The sequence below is a fragment of the Oncorhynchus masou genome, chromosome 20 (assembly GCF_036934945.1).
Source record: "Oncorhynchus masou masou isolate Uvic2021 chromosome 20, UVic_Omas_1.1, whole genome shotgun sequence".
Taxonomy (NCBI): Eukaryota; Metazoa; Chordata; class Actinopteri; order Salmoniformes; family Salmonidae; genus Oncorhynchus; species Oncorhynchus masou.
Genome location: NC_088231.1, coordinates 28706778 through 28723261, shown reverse-complemented (window position 1 = coordinate 28723261; position 16484 = coordinate 28706778). Strand labels below are relative to the sequence as shown.

Genomic DNA, 16484 nt, shown 5'->3' with positions numbered 1-16484 from the left:
ATTAAATGTAGATTTTTAGATTTTATAAAACCATGTCAATCTAAGTGTATATCATTTATCTTAACATGATGTTTCTGTAATGGTGAATGTGTGGGGTTATTTACATTTTAAGAGAAGTTATATCATTTTATATCATTTTAAGAGAAGATATCTGGGCCGTTTATACATTAGATCAGAAGTGGTAACCGGGCCGTTTATACATTAGATCAGAAGTGATATCTGGGCCGTTTATACATTAGATCAGAAGTGATATCTGGCCCGTTTATACATTAGATCAGAAGTGATATCTGGCCCGTTTATACATTAGATCAGAAGTGATATCTGGGCCGTTTATACATTAGATCGAAGAGTATTGACAGTGTTGACAGAAACTTTGTTTGGTTTTGTTCTACTTTATGACTGTCCCAAATGGCCCCCTATTCTCTATAGAGGGAATCCAAATGGCCCCCTATTCCCTATAGAGGGAATCCAAATGGCCCTCTATTCTCTATATAGGGAATCCAAATGGCCCCCTATTCTCTATATAGGGAATCCAAATGGCCTCCTATTCTCTATAGAGGGAATCTAAATGGCCCTCTATTCTCTATATAGGGAATCCAAATGGCCCTCTATTCTCTATATAGGGAATCCAAATAACCCTCTATTCTCTATATAGGGAATCCAAATGGCCCCCTATTCTCTATAGAGGGAATCCAAATGGCCCTCTATTCTCTATATAGGGAATCCAAATGGCCCCCTAATCTCTATATAGGGAATCCAAATGGCCCTCTATTCTCTATAGAGGGAATCCAAATGGCCCTCTATTCTCTATAGAGGGAATCCAAATGGCCCTCTATTCTCTATATAGGGAATCCAAATGGCCCTCTATTCTCTATATAGGGAATCCAAATGGCCCTCTATTCTCTATAGAGGGAATCCAAATGGCCCTCTATTCTCTATAGAGGGAATCCAAATGGCCCTCTATTCTCTATAGAGGGAATCCAAATGGCCCACCAATTCTCTATAGAGGGAATCCAAATGGCCCTCTTCTCTATATAGGGTTAGGGCCTGACTCCTAAAGGGTTAGGTTTAGGACTGACTCCTAAAGGGTTAGGGACCCTCCTAAAGGGTTAGGGACTGACTCCTAAAGGGTTAGGGACTGACTCCTAAAGGGTTAGGGACTGACTCCTAAAGGGTTAGGGACTGACTCCTAAAGGGTTAGGGACTGACTCCTAAAGGGTTAGGGACTGACTCCTAAAGGGTTAGGTTTAGGGACTGACTCCTAAAGGGTTAGGGTTAGGGACTGACTCCTAAAGGGTTAGGGACTGACTCCTAAAGGGTTAGGGACTGACTCCTAAAGGGTTAGGGACTGACTCCCTAAAGGGTTAGGGACTGACTCCTAAAGGGTTAGGGTTAGGGACTGACTCCTAAAGGGTTAGGGGACCGACTCCTAAAGGGTTAGGGACTGACTCCTAAAGGGTTAGGGTTAGGGACTGACTCCTAAAGGGTTAGGGACTGACTCCTAAAGGGTTAGGGACTGACTCCTAAAGGGTTAGGGACTGACTCCTAAAGGGTTAGGGACTGACTCCTAAAGGGTTAGGGACTGACTCCTAAAGGGTTAGGGTTAGGGACTGACTCCTAAAGGGTTAGGGACTGACTCCTAAAGGGTTAGGGTTAGGGACTGACTCCTAAAGGGTTAGGGACTGACTCCTAAAGGGTTAGGGTTAGGGACTGACTCCTAAAGGGGTTAGGGACTGACTCCTAAAGGGGTTAGGGACTGACTCCTAAAGGGTTAGGGACTGACTCCTAAAGGGTTAGGGACTGACTCCTAAAGGGTTAGGGACTGACTCCTAAAGGGTTAGGGACGGACTCCTAAAGGGTTAGGGTTAGGGACTGACTCCTAAAGGGTTAGGGTTAGGGACTGACTCCTAACGGGTTAGGGACTGACTCCTAACGGGTTAGGGACTGACTCCTAAAGGGTTAGGGACTGACTCCTAAAGGGTTAGGGACTGACTCCTAAAGGGTTAGGGACTGACTCCTAAAGGGTTAGGGACTGACTCCTAAAGGGTTAGGGACTGACTCCTAAAGGGTTAGGGACGGACTCCTAAAGGGTTAGGGTTAGGGACGGACTCCTAAAGGGTTAGGGTTAGGGACTGACTCCTAAAGGGTTAGGGTTAGGGACTGACTCCTAACGGGTTAGGGACTGACTCCTAACGGGTTAGGGACTGACTCCTAAAGGGTTAGGGACTGACTCCTAAAGGGTTAGGGACTGACTCCTAAAGGGTTAGGGACTGACTCCTAAAGGGTTAGGGACTGACTCCTAAAGGGTTAGGGACTGACTCCTAAAGGGTTAGGGACTGACTCCTAAATGGGTTAGGTTTAGGGACTGACTCCTAAAGGGTTAGGGTTAGGGACTGACTCCTAAAGGGTTAGGGACTGACTCCTAAAGGGGTTAGGGACTGACTCCTAAAGGGGTTAGGGACTGACTCCTAAAGGGTTAGGGACTGACTCCTAAAGGGTTAGGGACTGACTCCTAAAGGGTTAGGGACGGACTCCTAAAGGGTTAGGGTTAGGGACTGACTCCTAAAGGGTTAGGGTTAGGGACTGACTCCTAACGGGTTAGGGACTGACTCCTAACGGGTTAGGGACTGACTCCTAAAGGGTTAGGGACTGACTCCTAAAGGGTTAGGGACTGACTCCTAAAGGGTTAGGGACTTCCTAAAGGGTTAGGGACTGACTCCTAAAGGGTTAGGGACTGACTCCTAAAGGGTTAGGGACTGACTCCTAAAGGGTTAGGGTTAAAGGGTTAGGGTTAGGGACTGACTCCTAAAGGGTTAGGGTTAGGGACTGACTCCTAACGGGTTAGGGACTGACTCCTAACGGGTTAGGGACTGACTCCTAAAGGGTTAGGGACTGACTCCTAAAGGGTTAGGGACTGACTCCTAAAGGGTTAGGGACTGACTCCTAAAGGGTTAGGGACTGACTCCTAAAGGGTTAGGGACTGACTCCTAAAGGGTTAGGGCCTGACTCCTAAAGGGTTAGGTTTAGGGACTGACTCCTAAAGGGTTAGGGTTAGGGACTGACTCCTAAAGGGTTAGGGACTGACTCCTAAAGGGTTAGGGACTGACTCCTAAAGGGTTAGGGACCGACTCCTAAAGGGCTTAGGGACTGACTCCTAAAGGGTTAGGGACTGACTCCTAAAGGGTTAGGGTTTAGGGACTGACTCCCTAAGGGTTAGGGACCGACTCCTAAAGGGTTAGGGACTGACTCCTAAAGGGTTAGGGTTAGGGACTGACTCCTAAAGGGTTAGGGACTGACTCCTAAAGGGTTAGGGACTGACTCCTAAAGGGTTAGGGACTGACTCCTAAAGGGTTAGGGACTGACTCCTAAAGGGTTAGGGACTGACTCCTAAAGGGTTAGGGACTGACTCCTAAAGGGTTAGGGTTAGGGACTGACTCCTAAAGGGGTTAGGGACTGACTCCTAAAGGGTTAGGGTTAGGACTGACTCCTAAAGGGTTAGGGACTGACTCCTAAAGGGTTAGGGTTAGGGACTGACTCCTAAAGGGGTTAGGGACTGACTCCTAAAGGGGTTAGGGACTGACTCCTAAAGGGGTTAGGGACTGACTCCTAAAGGGTTAGGGACTGACTCCTAAAGGGTTAGGGGACTGACTCCTAAAGGGTTAGGGACGGACTCCTAAAGGGTTAGGGTTAGGGACTGACTCCTAAAGGGTTAGGGTTAGGGGACTGACTCCTAACGGGTTAGGGACTGACTCCTAACGGGTTAGGGACTGACTCCTAAAGGGTTAGGGACTGACTCCTAAAGGGTTAGGGACTGACTCCTAAAGGGTTAGGGACTGACTCCTAAAGGGTTAGGGACTGACTCCTAAAGGGTTAGGGACTGACTCCTAAAGGGTTAGGGACGGACTCCTAAAGGGTTAGGGTTAGGGACTGACTCCTAAAGGGTTAGGGTTAGGGACTGACTCCTAACGGGTTAGGGACTGACTCCTAACGGGTTAGGGACTGACTCCTAAAGGGTTAGGGACTGACTCCTAAAGGGTTAGGGACTGACTCCTAAAGGGTTAGGGACTGACTCCTAAAGGGTTAGGGACTGACTCCTAAAGGGTTAGGGTTAGGGACTGACTCCTAAAGGGTTAGGGACTGACTCTAAAGGGTTAGGGACTGACTCCTAAAGGGTTAGGGGACGGACTCCTAAAGGGTTAGGGTTAGGGACTGACTCCTAAAGGGTTAGGGAGGGACTGACTCCTAAAGGGTTAGGGACTGACTCCTAAAGGGTTAGGGACTGACTCCTAAAGGGTTAGGGACTGACTCCTAAAGGGTTAGGTTTAGGGACTGACTCCTAAAGGGTTAGGGACTGACTCCTAAAGGGTTAGGGACTGACTCCTAAAGGGTTAGGGTTAGGTTTAACGGGTTAGGGACTGACTCCTAAAGGGTTAGGGACTGACTCCTAAAGGGTTAGGGACTGACTCCTAAAAGGGTTAGGGACTGACTCCTAAAGGGTTAGGTTTAGGGACTGACTCCTAAAGGGTTAGGGACCGACTCCTAAAGGGTTAGGGTGACTCCTAAAGGGTTAGGGTTAGGGACTGACTCCTAAAGGGTTAGGTTTAGGGATTGACTCCTAAAGGGTTAGGGACTGACTCCTAAATGGGTTAGGTTTAGGGACTGACTCCTAAAGGGTTAGGGACTGACTCCTAAATGGGTTAGGTTTAGGGACTGACTCCTAAAGGGTTAGGGTTAGGGACTGACTCCTAAAGGGTTAGGGACTGTTTCTTAAAGGGTTAGGTTTAGGGACTGACTCTTAAAGGGTTAGGGTTAGGGACTGACTCTTAAATGGGTTAGGGTTAGGGACTGACTCCTAAAGGGTTAGGGACTGTTTCTTAAAGGGTTAGGTTTAGGGACTGATTCCTAAAAGAGAATTGTAGGCTACCAACGGAAATTGTATATTTTCATTTTCATAATTGTTGATCATTTTCTTATGTATTATTTTTTATTTTTTTTTACAAATTATATTTCAATAAATAATATTGTCTGTTCACTTTTGGAACATAATCAAATCAAGTCTGCCACAGTGTGTGTGTGTGTTTTAGTTTGTTGGCAGCCAGTCGTTATGTCGTGTTGTGTTGTCTCTCCTTGTTGTGGTGAGTGTTTTTTCCTATATTTATATTGTAATTATATATTTAATCCCAGGCCGCGTCCCGCAGGAGGCCGTTTGCCTTTTGGTAGGCCGTCATTGTAAATAATAATTTATTCATAACTGACTTTCCTAGTTAAATAAAGCTGAAATTAGTTAATGAATAAAAGCAGGTGCTAGTGTGGGAGCATCCGTTCATCTGCTCCGACGCTCTCGTCTCGTGGTGTATCCCCCATACCGGCGTGGGGAGGAACGGTTCATCTGACTCACGGGCTGCGTTCAGTACATTGTTACGTTCTGGAACGTGTACTTGAACGGAAACGGTGCTGTACTGAACGACCAGTTGGAAAAACGGTGATGTTGTGGTTTTGGGTGGTAACGCGGTCAGCATGGCCACCGCCGTTGAAACACGTCACTCATTGGTTGAAGCCACACCCACCAAACGGGGAGCAAACGTACCCCAAAAGCCCCGTTCGAGTACGTTTTGTGGAAACGTATCCTACAGTACAAATTGTTCCGGAACGTAGCAAACGTTCAAGAGAACTGAACGGCACCCTACGGTGTCGGTAATTGCTCACTACTTTCCTTTCGATAAACATGACGCGCAATTATTCGTTCCATAACAAGTCGACGCATAGTCATGACGGAGAACCTTTTGACAAAATAGGTAATATGCCCGTTATACGTCTACAGAGACTAAGAGGGTCCTTTTTCCAATTAGCATATCCTAACCAGAGAGGATGCATTGGAAAATGTCTTGGTATTGATTAACTTTCGAGGTTTTATTTCACTTGTCCTCCAACTGTTGTCGTTATGAGGCTACACGATACAAGACATGTTATATTTAACAAATTTATTCACAGCTACTGCGTAAAGTCTGTAGTTATGAGTCCACACGCCACGTTTCATATATAAACACATTAACTCAAAGCCACGTTTCATATATAAACACATTAACTTAAAGCTACTGCGTAAAGTCTGTAGTTATGAGTCCACACGCCACGTTTCATACATAAACACATTAACTTAAAGCTACTGCGTAAAGTCTGTAGTTATGAGGCCACACGCCACGTTTCATATATAAACACATTAACTCAAAGCCACGTTTCATATATAAACACATTAACTCAAAGCTACTGCGTGAAGTCTGTAGTTATGAGTCCACACGCCACGTTTCATATATAAACACATTAACTTAAAGCTACTGCGTGAAGTCTGTAGTTATGAGTCCACACGCCACGTTTCATATATAAACACATTAACTCAAAGCCACGTTTCATACATAAACACATTAACTCAAAGCTACTGCGTATAAAGTTGTCTATCAAAGCGATCAAAAACAACAGCTGCTTCGTGAGTTATAGAGACGCTGAAATACTAAGAACAGAAACGAAACGGCATCAACACACCTCCACACTCAACAAACGGATGCTGTTAGTGAGATGAGAGAGAGAGAGCGCATCTCATTTCCCTCTCCGTTTTTTGTACAGATAGTAGTAAGCCGTGTAAGTGACGCATATAAACGTGTATAAGTAGTTCTGTGCATATAGAATAATTAGGCTATTTACTTTCGCTTTAAGCAGCATTTATAAAGTAGTCTAATGTATATACCGTAAAAAAAAATAAGTTATTTTTTTTACCGAGGCATCCAACCGTCTCCGAGTCAACAAAAAATGCTTTGAGTTGAAGCGCAACATCCGCCCGTTGTCATCATGAAGACAGGCTGCGGAGTCGACGTCTGACAACACGGTGAGTTATCTTTTGTTCTATTCCTCTGTCTATGACAAGTAACAAAGGTTGTTGTTTTTTTCATGTATTTTGTTTTAATCCAGCCAGAATGTCTAATTTTAATATGAGCCTACTAAATACATTAATGTATTGGAGAGTCACAGAAGAATTTGGCATTTCATATTCATTGTTTAAACCAATAGTCCTACCCAAAAATGTTATTATCCAATTTTAACTATTTGTATCTCTATAAAATGATAAACGACACACATTAATCCCTTACATTTGGTTTCACATAAATAGGCTCTATTTGAATGGCTAAAGTTGAGTTTAGTAAGGCCTCTGCCCTGTGCTTCTAGACCGTCGTGATGTGGGGGGGGTAAAGTAGGTGAAAACAAAATGTCAGTTATCATGGCAGGGTGAAGAAGCAGCTTTTCAACTCTTCCTGGGGGTGGATGATGAAGGAACAGAGCTTTTCAACTCTTCATCGGGGTAGATGATGTTTGAATGACCCTTAACTCTCTAATCTAGTGTCTTTATAAAGTCATGGTGAATGGTGTCCATCTTTTAAACAAAACACGGACAATTCTCAATGTCAGTAACAATACCGTTATATCATTTACACGCCTTAATAGAGGATCAGTTGGGTTCAAGACAAACACACCTCCAGTCTGTTGTGGTCTGCATTTGGCTCCTGGGGGGCTGCCATTGCTGTGTAGGGGGAGTAGTCAGGAGTCTAGTTAGTAGTCTGTAGTCTCGTTAGGAGTCAGTAGCCTAGTTAGGAGTCTAGTCAGTCAGTAGTCTAGTTAGTCAGTAGGTCTAGTTAGTAGTCAGTAGGTCTAGTCAGTAGTCAGTAGTCTAGTTAGTATTCAGTAATCTAGTCAATGATCTAGTCAGTAGTCTAGTTAGTAGTCAGTAATCTAGTCAGTGATCTAGTTAGTAGTCTAGTTAGTATTCAGTAATCTAGTCAATGATCTAGTCAGTAGTCTAGTTAGTAGTCAGTAATCTAGTCAGTAGTCTAGTTAGTAGTCAATAATCTAGTCAGTAGTCTAGATAGTAGTCAGTAGTCTAGTCAGTAGTCTAGTCAATGATCTAGTCAATAATCTAGTTAGTAGTCAATAGTCTAGTCAATAATCTAGTCAGTAGTCTAGTCTAGTTAGTAGTCAGTAGTCTAGTTTGTAGTCAGTAGTCTAGTTAGTCATTATACAACGGGTGGGTCTAATCCTGGATGCTGATTGGTTAAACCCACATTCCAGCCGTTGTCTATTCCACAAAGTGCCACCAGCTAAATCTAAAAAGTCAAAATGCCTATTTACTCCGTTCCAATCGGACTGAGCAATTCACTGTCTCATCAGCCCAGCCAGGCAATTTATAAAAAGCATCTAGACATTATATGCCGTTTCTTTTAGTCTAACGTTTAGTTTTAAACAGCAGAGATTTGTATAAACCTTGCTGTCTGTTTCTCTTTTACATTTGCAACATTGTTTCAATATTCAAATTCCCTCTCCAGCGGTCGCATAGTAATGAACGAGTCGGGATGAGACGGGCGGGCAGCGTTTCACAGCCGAAATCATGAATCAGCATCATTTTTTAAAATGGATATATACACACAGAACTAACGATAGAAGGCAGGTGAAACAAAGTGGTTGTGTTCGATGTGATGTTGGCTACTGTAGCTCCTCTGAACGACCGTGTCCTGACGAGGAGGCACATTTTCTATACCCGGGGCCTTGTTAGCTCATTGTTACGGATGTATTCACGTAAATGTCACTGGGAAACGGCTTAAACTATTGCAAATGCAGCTACTTTGTTGTTATTCTGGCGGCACTGTTTGACGTGACTGTAAATCAGCCGTAGTTAGCTAGAAAGTCATGGATAAGAACGTTGCCAGCCAGTATGGCAATAGAACGTTTAGACTGAACGACTGGGTCGCCATAGATACAGAACGTTTAGACTGAATGACTGGGTCGCCATAGATACAGAACGTTTAGACTGAACGACTGGGTCGCCATAGATACAGAACATTTAGACTGAATGACTGGGTCGCCATAGATACAGAACATTTAGACTGAACGACTGGGTCGCCATAGATACAGAACATTTAGACTGAATGACTGGGTCGCCATAGATACAGAACATTTAGACTGAATTCTGGGTCGGGTCCATAGATACAGAACAACAAGACTGAACGACTGGGTCACGTCCATAGATACAGAACCAATAGACTGAACGACTGGGTCACGTCCATAGATACAGAACCAATAGACTGAACGACTGGGTCACGTCCATAGATACAGAACCAATAGACTGAACGACTGGGTCTGGTCCCATAGATACAGAACCAATAGACTGAACGACTGGGTTGGGTCCATAGATACAGAACCAATAGACTGAACGACTGGGTCGCCAACAACCAAACCAATAGAATGAAGGACCAGCCTGCTCTGGCGTTATCACTGTAGGAGTTAATAACCAAATCTATGGGTCGGCTCTGTCTATGGGTCGGCTCTGTCTATGGGTCGGCTCTGTCTATGGGTCGGTGCTGTCTATGGGTCGGCTCTGTCTATGGGTCGGTGCTGTCTATGGGTCGGCTCTGTCTATGGGTCGGCTCTATGGGTGGCTCTGTCTATGGGTCGGCTCTGTCTATGGGTCGGCTCTGTCTATGGGTCGGCTCTGTCTATGGGTCGGCTCTGTCTATGGGTCGGCTCTGTCTATGGGTCGGCTCTGTCTATGGGTCGCTGCTGTCTATGGGTTGGCTCTGTCTATGGGTCGGCTCTGTCTATGGGTCGGCTCTGTCTATGGGTCGGTGCTGTCTATGGGTCGGCTCTGTCTATGGGTCGGCTCTGTCTATGGGTCGGCTCTGTCTATGGGTCGGCTCTGTCTATGGGTCGGCTCTGTCTATGGGTCGGCTCTGTCTATGGGTCGGCTCTGTCTATGGGTCGGCTCTGTCTATGGGTCGGCTCTGTCTATGGGTCGGCTCTGTCTATGGGTCGGTGCTGTCTATGGGTCGGCTCTGTCTATGGGTCGGCTCTGTCTATGGGTCGGCTCTGTCTATGGGTCGGCTCTGTCTATGGGTCGGTGCTGTCTATGGGTCGGCTCTGTCTATGGGTCGCTGCTGTCCTCCCTCCCTCATACATGACTGGGTCACTACGGAGAGGAGAAGGTACATGTTCAGATTTCGGGCTTTTCTCTGTGTTATTTTAAATGTCAATCAATCACTTATTTTATTTTAAATAGCCCTTCTTTTACACCAGCAGCGTGTCACAGTGTATTACATATGTGCAGCCTTAAAAAAAAGAAGCTGAATCTGATGTGTTTTAGTGCTGGGCTGGAACAAAAACCTGCACAATTAGTAGCTCTACTTTATTAGAGCAACCCCCCCCCCTCTCACGGAGTCAACGGTGTCCTCATCAGATAATGTTCTCACAGCTCTCTACCGTACGCCGGGCCCTCATTGGATGGGATAACCACCTGTGGCGTCAGGTGACCTCGATTGATCGCAGGGGGCGGAGCCTGGTGTCAACTCCGTGGAGAACACAGAGAGGTAAGTGAAGAGGAACTGAGATAGAGGGGGGGGCTGTGTTTAGAGAGAGAGAGAGTTGGAGAGAGAGAGAGAGTGTGTGTATGTAGAGAGAGAGAGAGAGAGAGTGTGTGTATGTAGAGAGAGAGAGAGAGAGAGTGTGTATGTAGAGAGAGAGAGGGAGAGAGTGTATGTAGAGAGAGAGAGGTGTGTGTGTAGAGAGAGAGAGTTGGAGAGAGTGTGTGTAGAGTGAGAGAGTGTGTGTGTAGAGAGAGAGAGAGAGTTAGAGATAGAGTGTGTGTATGTAGAGAGAGAGAGGTGTGTGTGTAGAGGTGTGTGTGTGTGTAGAGAGAGTGTGAGTGTGTAGAGAGAGTGTGTGTGTGTAGAGAGAGTGTGTGTGTGTAGAGAGAGAGAGTGTGTGTGTAGAGAGAGGTGTGTGTGTGTGTGTGTGTGTGAGAGTGTGTGTATGTAGAGAGAGTGTGTGTGTAGAGAGTGTGTGTGTGTAGAGAGAGTGTGTGTGTGTAGAGAGAGTGTGTGTGTAGAGAGAGAGGTGTGTGTGTAGAGAGAGAGGTGTGTGTGTGTGTAGAGAGAGGTGTGTGTAGAGAGAGTGTGTGTGTGTGTAGAGAGAGGTGTGTGTGTGTAGAGAGTGTGTGTGTGTAGAGAGAGGTGTGTGTGTGTAGAGAGGGTGTGTGTGTAGAGAGAGTGTGTGTGTGTGTAGAGAGAGAGTGTGTGTGTGTGTAGAGAGAGAGGTGTGTGTGTAGAGAGAGAGTGTGTGTGTGTGTGTAGAGAGAGAGAGTGTGTGTGTGTAGAGAGAGGTATGTGTGTGTGTGTGTGTGTGTAGAGAGAGTGTGTGTGTGTAGAGAGAGTGTGTGTTTAGAGAGAGAGGTGTGTGTGTAGAGAGGGAGGTGTGTGTGTAGAGAGAGAGTTGTGTGTGTAGAGAGAGAGGTGTGTGTAGAGAGAGTGTGTGTGTGTGTAGAGAGAGAGGTGTGTGTAGAGAGAGTGTGTGTGTGTGTAGAGAGAGTGTGTGTGTGTAGAGAGTGTGTGTGTGTGTAGAGAGAGAGTGTGTGTGTGTAGAGAGAGAGGTGTGTGTGTGTAGAGAGAGAGTGTGTGTGTGTGTGTGTAGAGAGAGAGAGTGTGTGTGTGTAGAGAGAGAGAGTGTGTGTGTGTGTGTGTGTAGAGAGAGAGTGTGTGTGTGTGTAGAGAGAGTGTGTGTGTGTGTGTAGAGAGAGTGTGTGTGTGTGTAGAGAGAGGTGTGTGTGTAGAGAGGTGTGTGTGTGTAGAGGCAGAGTGTGTGTGTGTGTGTAGAGAGAGAGAGGTGTGTGTGTAGAGAGAGAGAGGTGTGTGTGTGTAGAGAGAGAGAGTGTGTGTGTAGAGAGAGAGGTGTGTGTGTGTATGTAGAGAGAGAGAGGTGTGTGTGTAGAGAGAGTGTGTGTGTGTGTAGAGAGAGAGAGGTGTGTGTGTATGTAGAGAGAGAGAGGTGTGTGTGTAGAGAGAGGTGTGTGTGTGTGTATGTAGAGAGAGAGAGGTGTGTGTGTAGAGAGAGGTGTGTGTGTGTAGAGAGAGTGTGTGTAGTGTGTGTGTGTAGAGAGAGTGTGTGTGTGTAGAGAGAGTGTGTGTGTGTAGTGTAGAGAGAGAGTGTGTGTGTAGAGAGAGTGTGTGTGTGTAGTGAGAGAGGTGTGTGTGTGTAGAGAGAGGGTGTGTGTAGAGAGAGTGTGTGTGTGTAGAGAGAGGTGTGTGTGTGTGTGTTGTGAGGGTGTGTGTGTGTAGAGAGAGTGTGTGTGTAGAGAGAGAGTGTGTGTGTGTAGAGAGAGTGTGTGTGTGTGTAGAGAGAGAGGTGTGTGTGTGTGTGTAGAGAGTGTGTGTGTGTGTGTGTGTAGAGAGAGAGGTGTGTGTGTGTGTAGAGAGAGTGTGTGTGTGTGTGTGTAGAGAGAGTGTGTGTGTGTGTAGTAGAGAGTGTGTGTGTGAGAGAGAGAGTGTGTGTGTGTGAGAGAGAGAGAGTGTGTGTGTGTGTAGAGAGAGTGTGTGTGTGTGTAGAGAGAGAGAGTGTGTGTGTAGAGAGAGTGTGTGTGTAGAGAGAGAGTGTGTGTGTGTGAGAGAGAGTGTGTGTGTGTGTAGAGAGAGTGTGTGTGTGTAGAGAGAGTGTGTGTGTGTAGAGAGAGTGTGTGTGTGTGTGTAGAGAGTGTGTGTGTGTGTAGAGAGAGTGTGTGTGTGTGTAGAGAGTGTGTGTGTGTGTGTAGAGAGAGAGTGTGTGTGTGTGTAGAGGTGTGTGTGTGTAGAGAGAGAGAGTGTGTGTGTGTAGAGAGAGTGTGTGTGTGTAGAGAGAGTGTGTGTGTGTGTGTAGAGAGGTGTGTGTGTAGAGAGAGGTGTGTGTGTAGAGAGAGTGTGTGTGTGTAGAGAGAGGTGTGTGTGTGTGTAGAGAGAGTGTGTGTGTGTAGAGAGAGGTGTGTGTGTGTAGAGAGAGTGTGTGTGTGTGTGTAGAGAGAGAGGTGTGTGTGTGTAGAGAGAGGTGTGTGTGTGAGAGAGAGTGTGTGTGTGTGTGTGTAGAGAGGTGTGTGTGTGTGTGTGTGTGTGTGTAGAGGTGTGTGTGTGTAGAGAGAGGTGTGTGTGTGTGTGTGTGAGAGAGTGTGTGTGTGTAGAGAGGTGTGTGTGTGTGTAGAGAGAGGTGTGTGTGTGTAGAGAGAGTGTGTGTGTGTAGAGAGAGAGTGTGTGTGTGTGTGAGAGAGAGTGTGTGTGTAGAGAGAGTGTGTGTGTGTAGAGAGAGAGAGTGTGTGTGTGTAGAGAGTGTGTGTGTGTGTAGAGAGAGAGTGTGTGTGTGTAGTAGAGAGAGAGTGTGTGTGTGTGTAGAGAGGTGTGTGTGTGTAGAGAGAGAGTGTGTGTGTGTGTGTGAGAGAGTGTGTGTGTAGAGAGAGAGTGTGTGTGTAGAGAGAGTGTGTGTGTGTGTGAGAGAGAGGTGTGTGTGTGTAGAGAGTGGTGTGTGTGTGTAGAGAGAGAGTGTGTGTGTGTGTAGAGAGGTGTGTGTGTGTAGTGAGAGTGTGTGTGTGTGTAGAGAGAGGTGTGTGTGTGTAGTGAGAGAGTGTGTGTGTGTAGAGAGGTGTGTGTGTGTGTGTGTAGAGAGAGTGTGTGTGTGTGTAGAGAGGAGAGGTGTGTAGTGTGTGTGTGTAGAGAGAGTGGTGTGTGTGTAGAGAGTGTGTGTGTGTAGAGAGAGTGTGTGTAGAGAGAGAGTGTGTGTGTGTAGAGAGAGGGTGTGTGTGTGTAGAGAGAGAGAGGTGTGTGTGTGTGTGTGTGAGAGAGAGAGTGTGTGTGTGTGTAGAGAGAGGTGTGTGTGTGAGAGAGAGGTGTGTGTGTGTGTGTGTGAGAGAGTGTGTGTAGAGAGAGAGTGTGTGTGTGTAGAGAGAGTGTGTGTGTGTGAGAGAGTGTGTGTGTGTGTAGAGAGAGAGAGAGTGTGTGTGTGTAGAGAGAGAGTGTGTGTGTGTGTAGAGAGTGTGTGTGTGTGTAGAGACTGTGTGTGTGTGTAGAGAGTGAGAGTGTGTGTGTGTGTGAGAGAGTGTGTGTGTGTGTGTAGTGAGAGAGAGGTGTGTGTGTAGTGAGAGAGAGGTGTGTGTGTGTAGAGAGAGAGTGTGTGTGTGTGTGTAGAGAGAGAGATGTGTAGAGAAGGTGTGTGTGTGTAGAGGTGTGTGTGTGTAGTGAGAGAGGTGTGTGTGTGTAGAGAGAGAGGTGTGTAGAGAGAGGTGTGTGTGTGTAGAGAGGTGTGTGTGTGTAGAGAGAGAGGTGTGTGTGTGTGTAGAGAGAGAGTGTGTGTGTGTGTGAGAGAGAGGGTGTGTGTGTAGAGAGAGGTGTGTGTGTAGTGAGAGAGAGGTGTGTGTGTAGTGAGAGAGAGTGTGTGTGTAGAGAGAGAGGTGTGTGTGTGAGAGAGGTGTGGAGAGAGGTGTGTAGAGAGAGGTGTGTGTGTGTAGAGAGAGAGAGGTGTGTGTGTGTAGAGAGAGAGGTGTGTGTGTAGAGAGAGAGAGAGTGGTGTGTGTGTAGAGAGAGAGGTGTGTGTGTGTAGAGAGAGAGAGGTGTGTGTGTAGAGAGAGAGAGTGTGTGTGTGTGTAGAGAGAGGTGTGTGTGTGTGAGAGAGGTGTGTGTGTGTGTAGAGAGAGAGGTGAGCAGAGAGTGTGTGTGTGTAGAGAGAGAGTGGTGTGTGTGTGTGTAGAGAGAGAGGTGTGTGTGTAGAGAGTGTGTAGAGAGAGGTGTGTGAGAGAGAGAGAGGTGTGTGTGTGTAGAGAGAGGTGTGTGTGTGAGAGAGAGGTGTGTGTGTGTGTAGAGAGAGGTGTGTGTGTAGTGAGAGAGAGTGTGTGTGTGTGGTGTGTGTGTAGAGAGAGGTGTGTGTGTGTAGAGAGGGTGTGTGTGTAGTGAGTAGACAAGAGAGAGGTGTGTGTAGAGAGTGTGTGTGTAGAGAGAGAGAGTGAAAGCCATATAAAGACAGTCAGAGCCTTCAGCTTCTCTACTGCAGCAGTAGAGCCAGTAAACTCTGTGGTGAGAGAGACATGCAGTTAGCATCATGACTCCACACACCAGGTGACCACAACCCCCTGATCCTAACCCTCCTCTACTTCAGGACTACAACGTCTCCCTAAAGAACTACAACCCCCACAGAGAGTATCACAGAGAAGGTGACCACAACCCCCTGATCTCAACCATCCTCTACTTCAGGACTACAACGTCTCCCTAAAGAACTACAACCCCCACAGAGAGTATCACAGAGAAGGTGACCACAACCCCATGATCTCAACCATCCTCAACTTCAGGACTACAACGTCTCCCTAAAGAACTACAACCCCCACAGAGAGTATCACAGAGAAGGTGACCACAACCCCATGATCCTAACCCTCCTCTACTTCAGGACTACAACGTCTCCCTAAAGAACTACAACCCCCACAGAGAGTATCACAGAGAAGGTGACCACCATCACTATGGACGTCACAACCCCCTGATCTCAACCCTCCTCTGCTTCAGGACTACAACGTCTCCCTAAAGAACTACGACCCCCAGGGTTCCGAGCGGAGCAGCCATGAGCGCGGAGACCCAGGTGAAGTGTGTGCTGGTGGGGGACAGTGCTGTCGGGAAGACGGCCCTCCTGGTTCGCTTCACGTCAGAGACCTTCCCTGAGTGCTACAAACCAACTGTGTACGAGAACACTGGAGTGGAGGTCTTCATGGACGGGGCTCCGGTAGGAAAAATACACTAACTACTACAATAATACTCTTTACATCGTTTAACTACTACAATAATACCCTTTACATTTAACTACTACTACAAACCAACTGTGTACGAGAACACTGGAGTGGAGGTCTTCATGGACGGGGCTCCGGTAGGAAAAATACACTAACTACTACAATAATACTCTTTACATCATTAAACTACTACAATAATACTCTTTACATTAACTACTACTACAAACCAAATGTGTACGAGAACACTGGAGTGGAGGTCTTCATGGACTCTACAAATACACTAACTACTACAATAGTACTCTTTACATCGTTTAACTACTACAATAATACTCTACAAATCATTTAACTACTACAATAATACTCTACAAATCATTTAACTACTACAATAATACTCTTTACATCATTTAACTACTACAATAATACCCTTTACATCATTTAACTACTACAATAATACTCTTTACATCATTTAACTACTACAATAATACCCTTTACATCATTTAACTACTACAATAATACTCTTTACATCATTTAACTACTACAATAATACCCTTTACATCATTTAACTACTACAATAATACACTTTAAATCATTTAACTACTACAATAATACTCTTTACATCATTTAACTTCTACAATAATACACTACAAATCATTTAACTACTACAATAATACACTACAAATCATTTAACTACTACAATAATACCCTTTACATCATTTAACTACTACAATAATACTATTTACATCGTTAACTACTACAATAATACTCTTTACATCGCTTAACTACTACAATAATACTCTTTATATCATTTAACTACTACAATAATACACTACAAATCATTTAACTACTACAATAATACACTACAAATCATTTAACTACTACAATAATACTCTTTAAA

At 45.6% G+C, this 16484-nt stretch overlaps 2 protein-coding genes and 1 long non-coding RNA gene across 3 annotated transcripts in view; all 3 read left to right on the top strand.

Moving 5' to 3' along the window:
- The window catches only part of LOC135507226 (slit homolog 2 protein-like), a 640120-nt gene that overhangs the window by 168417 nt on the left and 455219 nt on the right, over nt 1–16484 (top strand).
- LOC135507228 (uncharacterized) lies at nt 4235–5032 on the top strand. Its single transcript, XR_010450626.1, has 2 exons — nt 4235–4365; nt 4594–5032. It is a non-coding gene; the product is annotated as an uncharacterized LOC135507228 (long non-coding RNA).
- Nucleotides 6619–16484, top strand: part of LOC135507227 (rho-related GTP-binding protein RhoH-like) — a 14843-nt gene continuing 4977 nt past the window's right edge. The window contains exons 1-3 of the mRNA XM_064926821.1: nt 6619–6877; nt 10286–10400; nt 14974–15585. Of these exons, the coding sequence (XP_064782893.1) occupies nt 15427–15585 (159 nt within the window). The 5' untranslated portion in view covers nt 6619–6877; nt 10286–10400; nt 14974–15426. The remainder of the gene's footprint in view (nt 6878–10285; nt 10401–14973; nt 15586–16484) is intronic.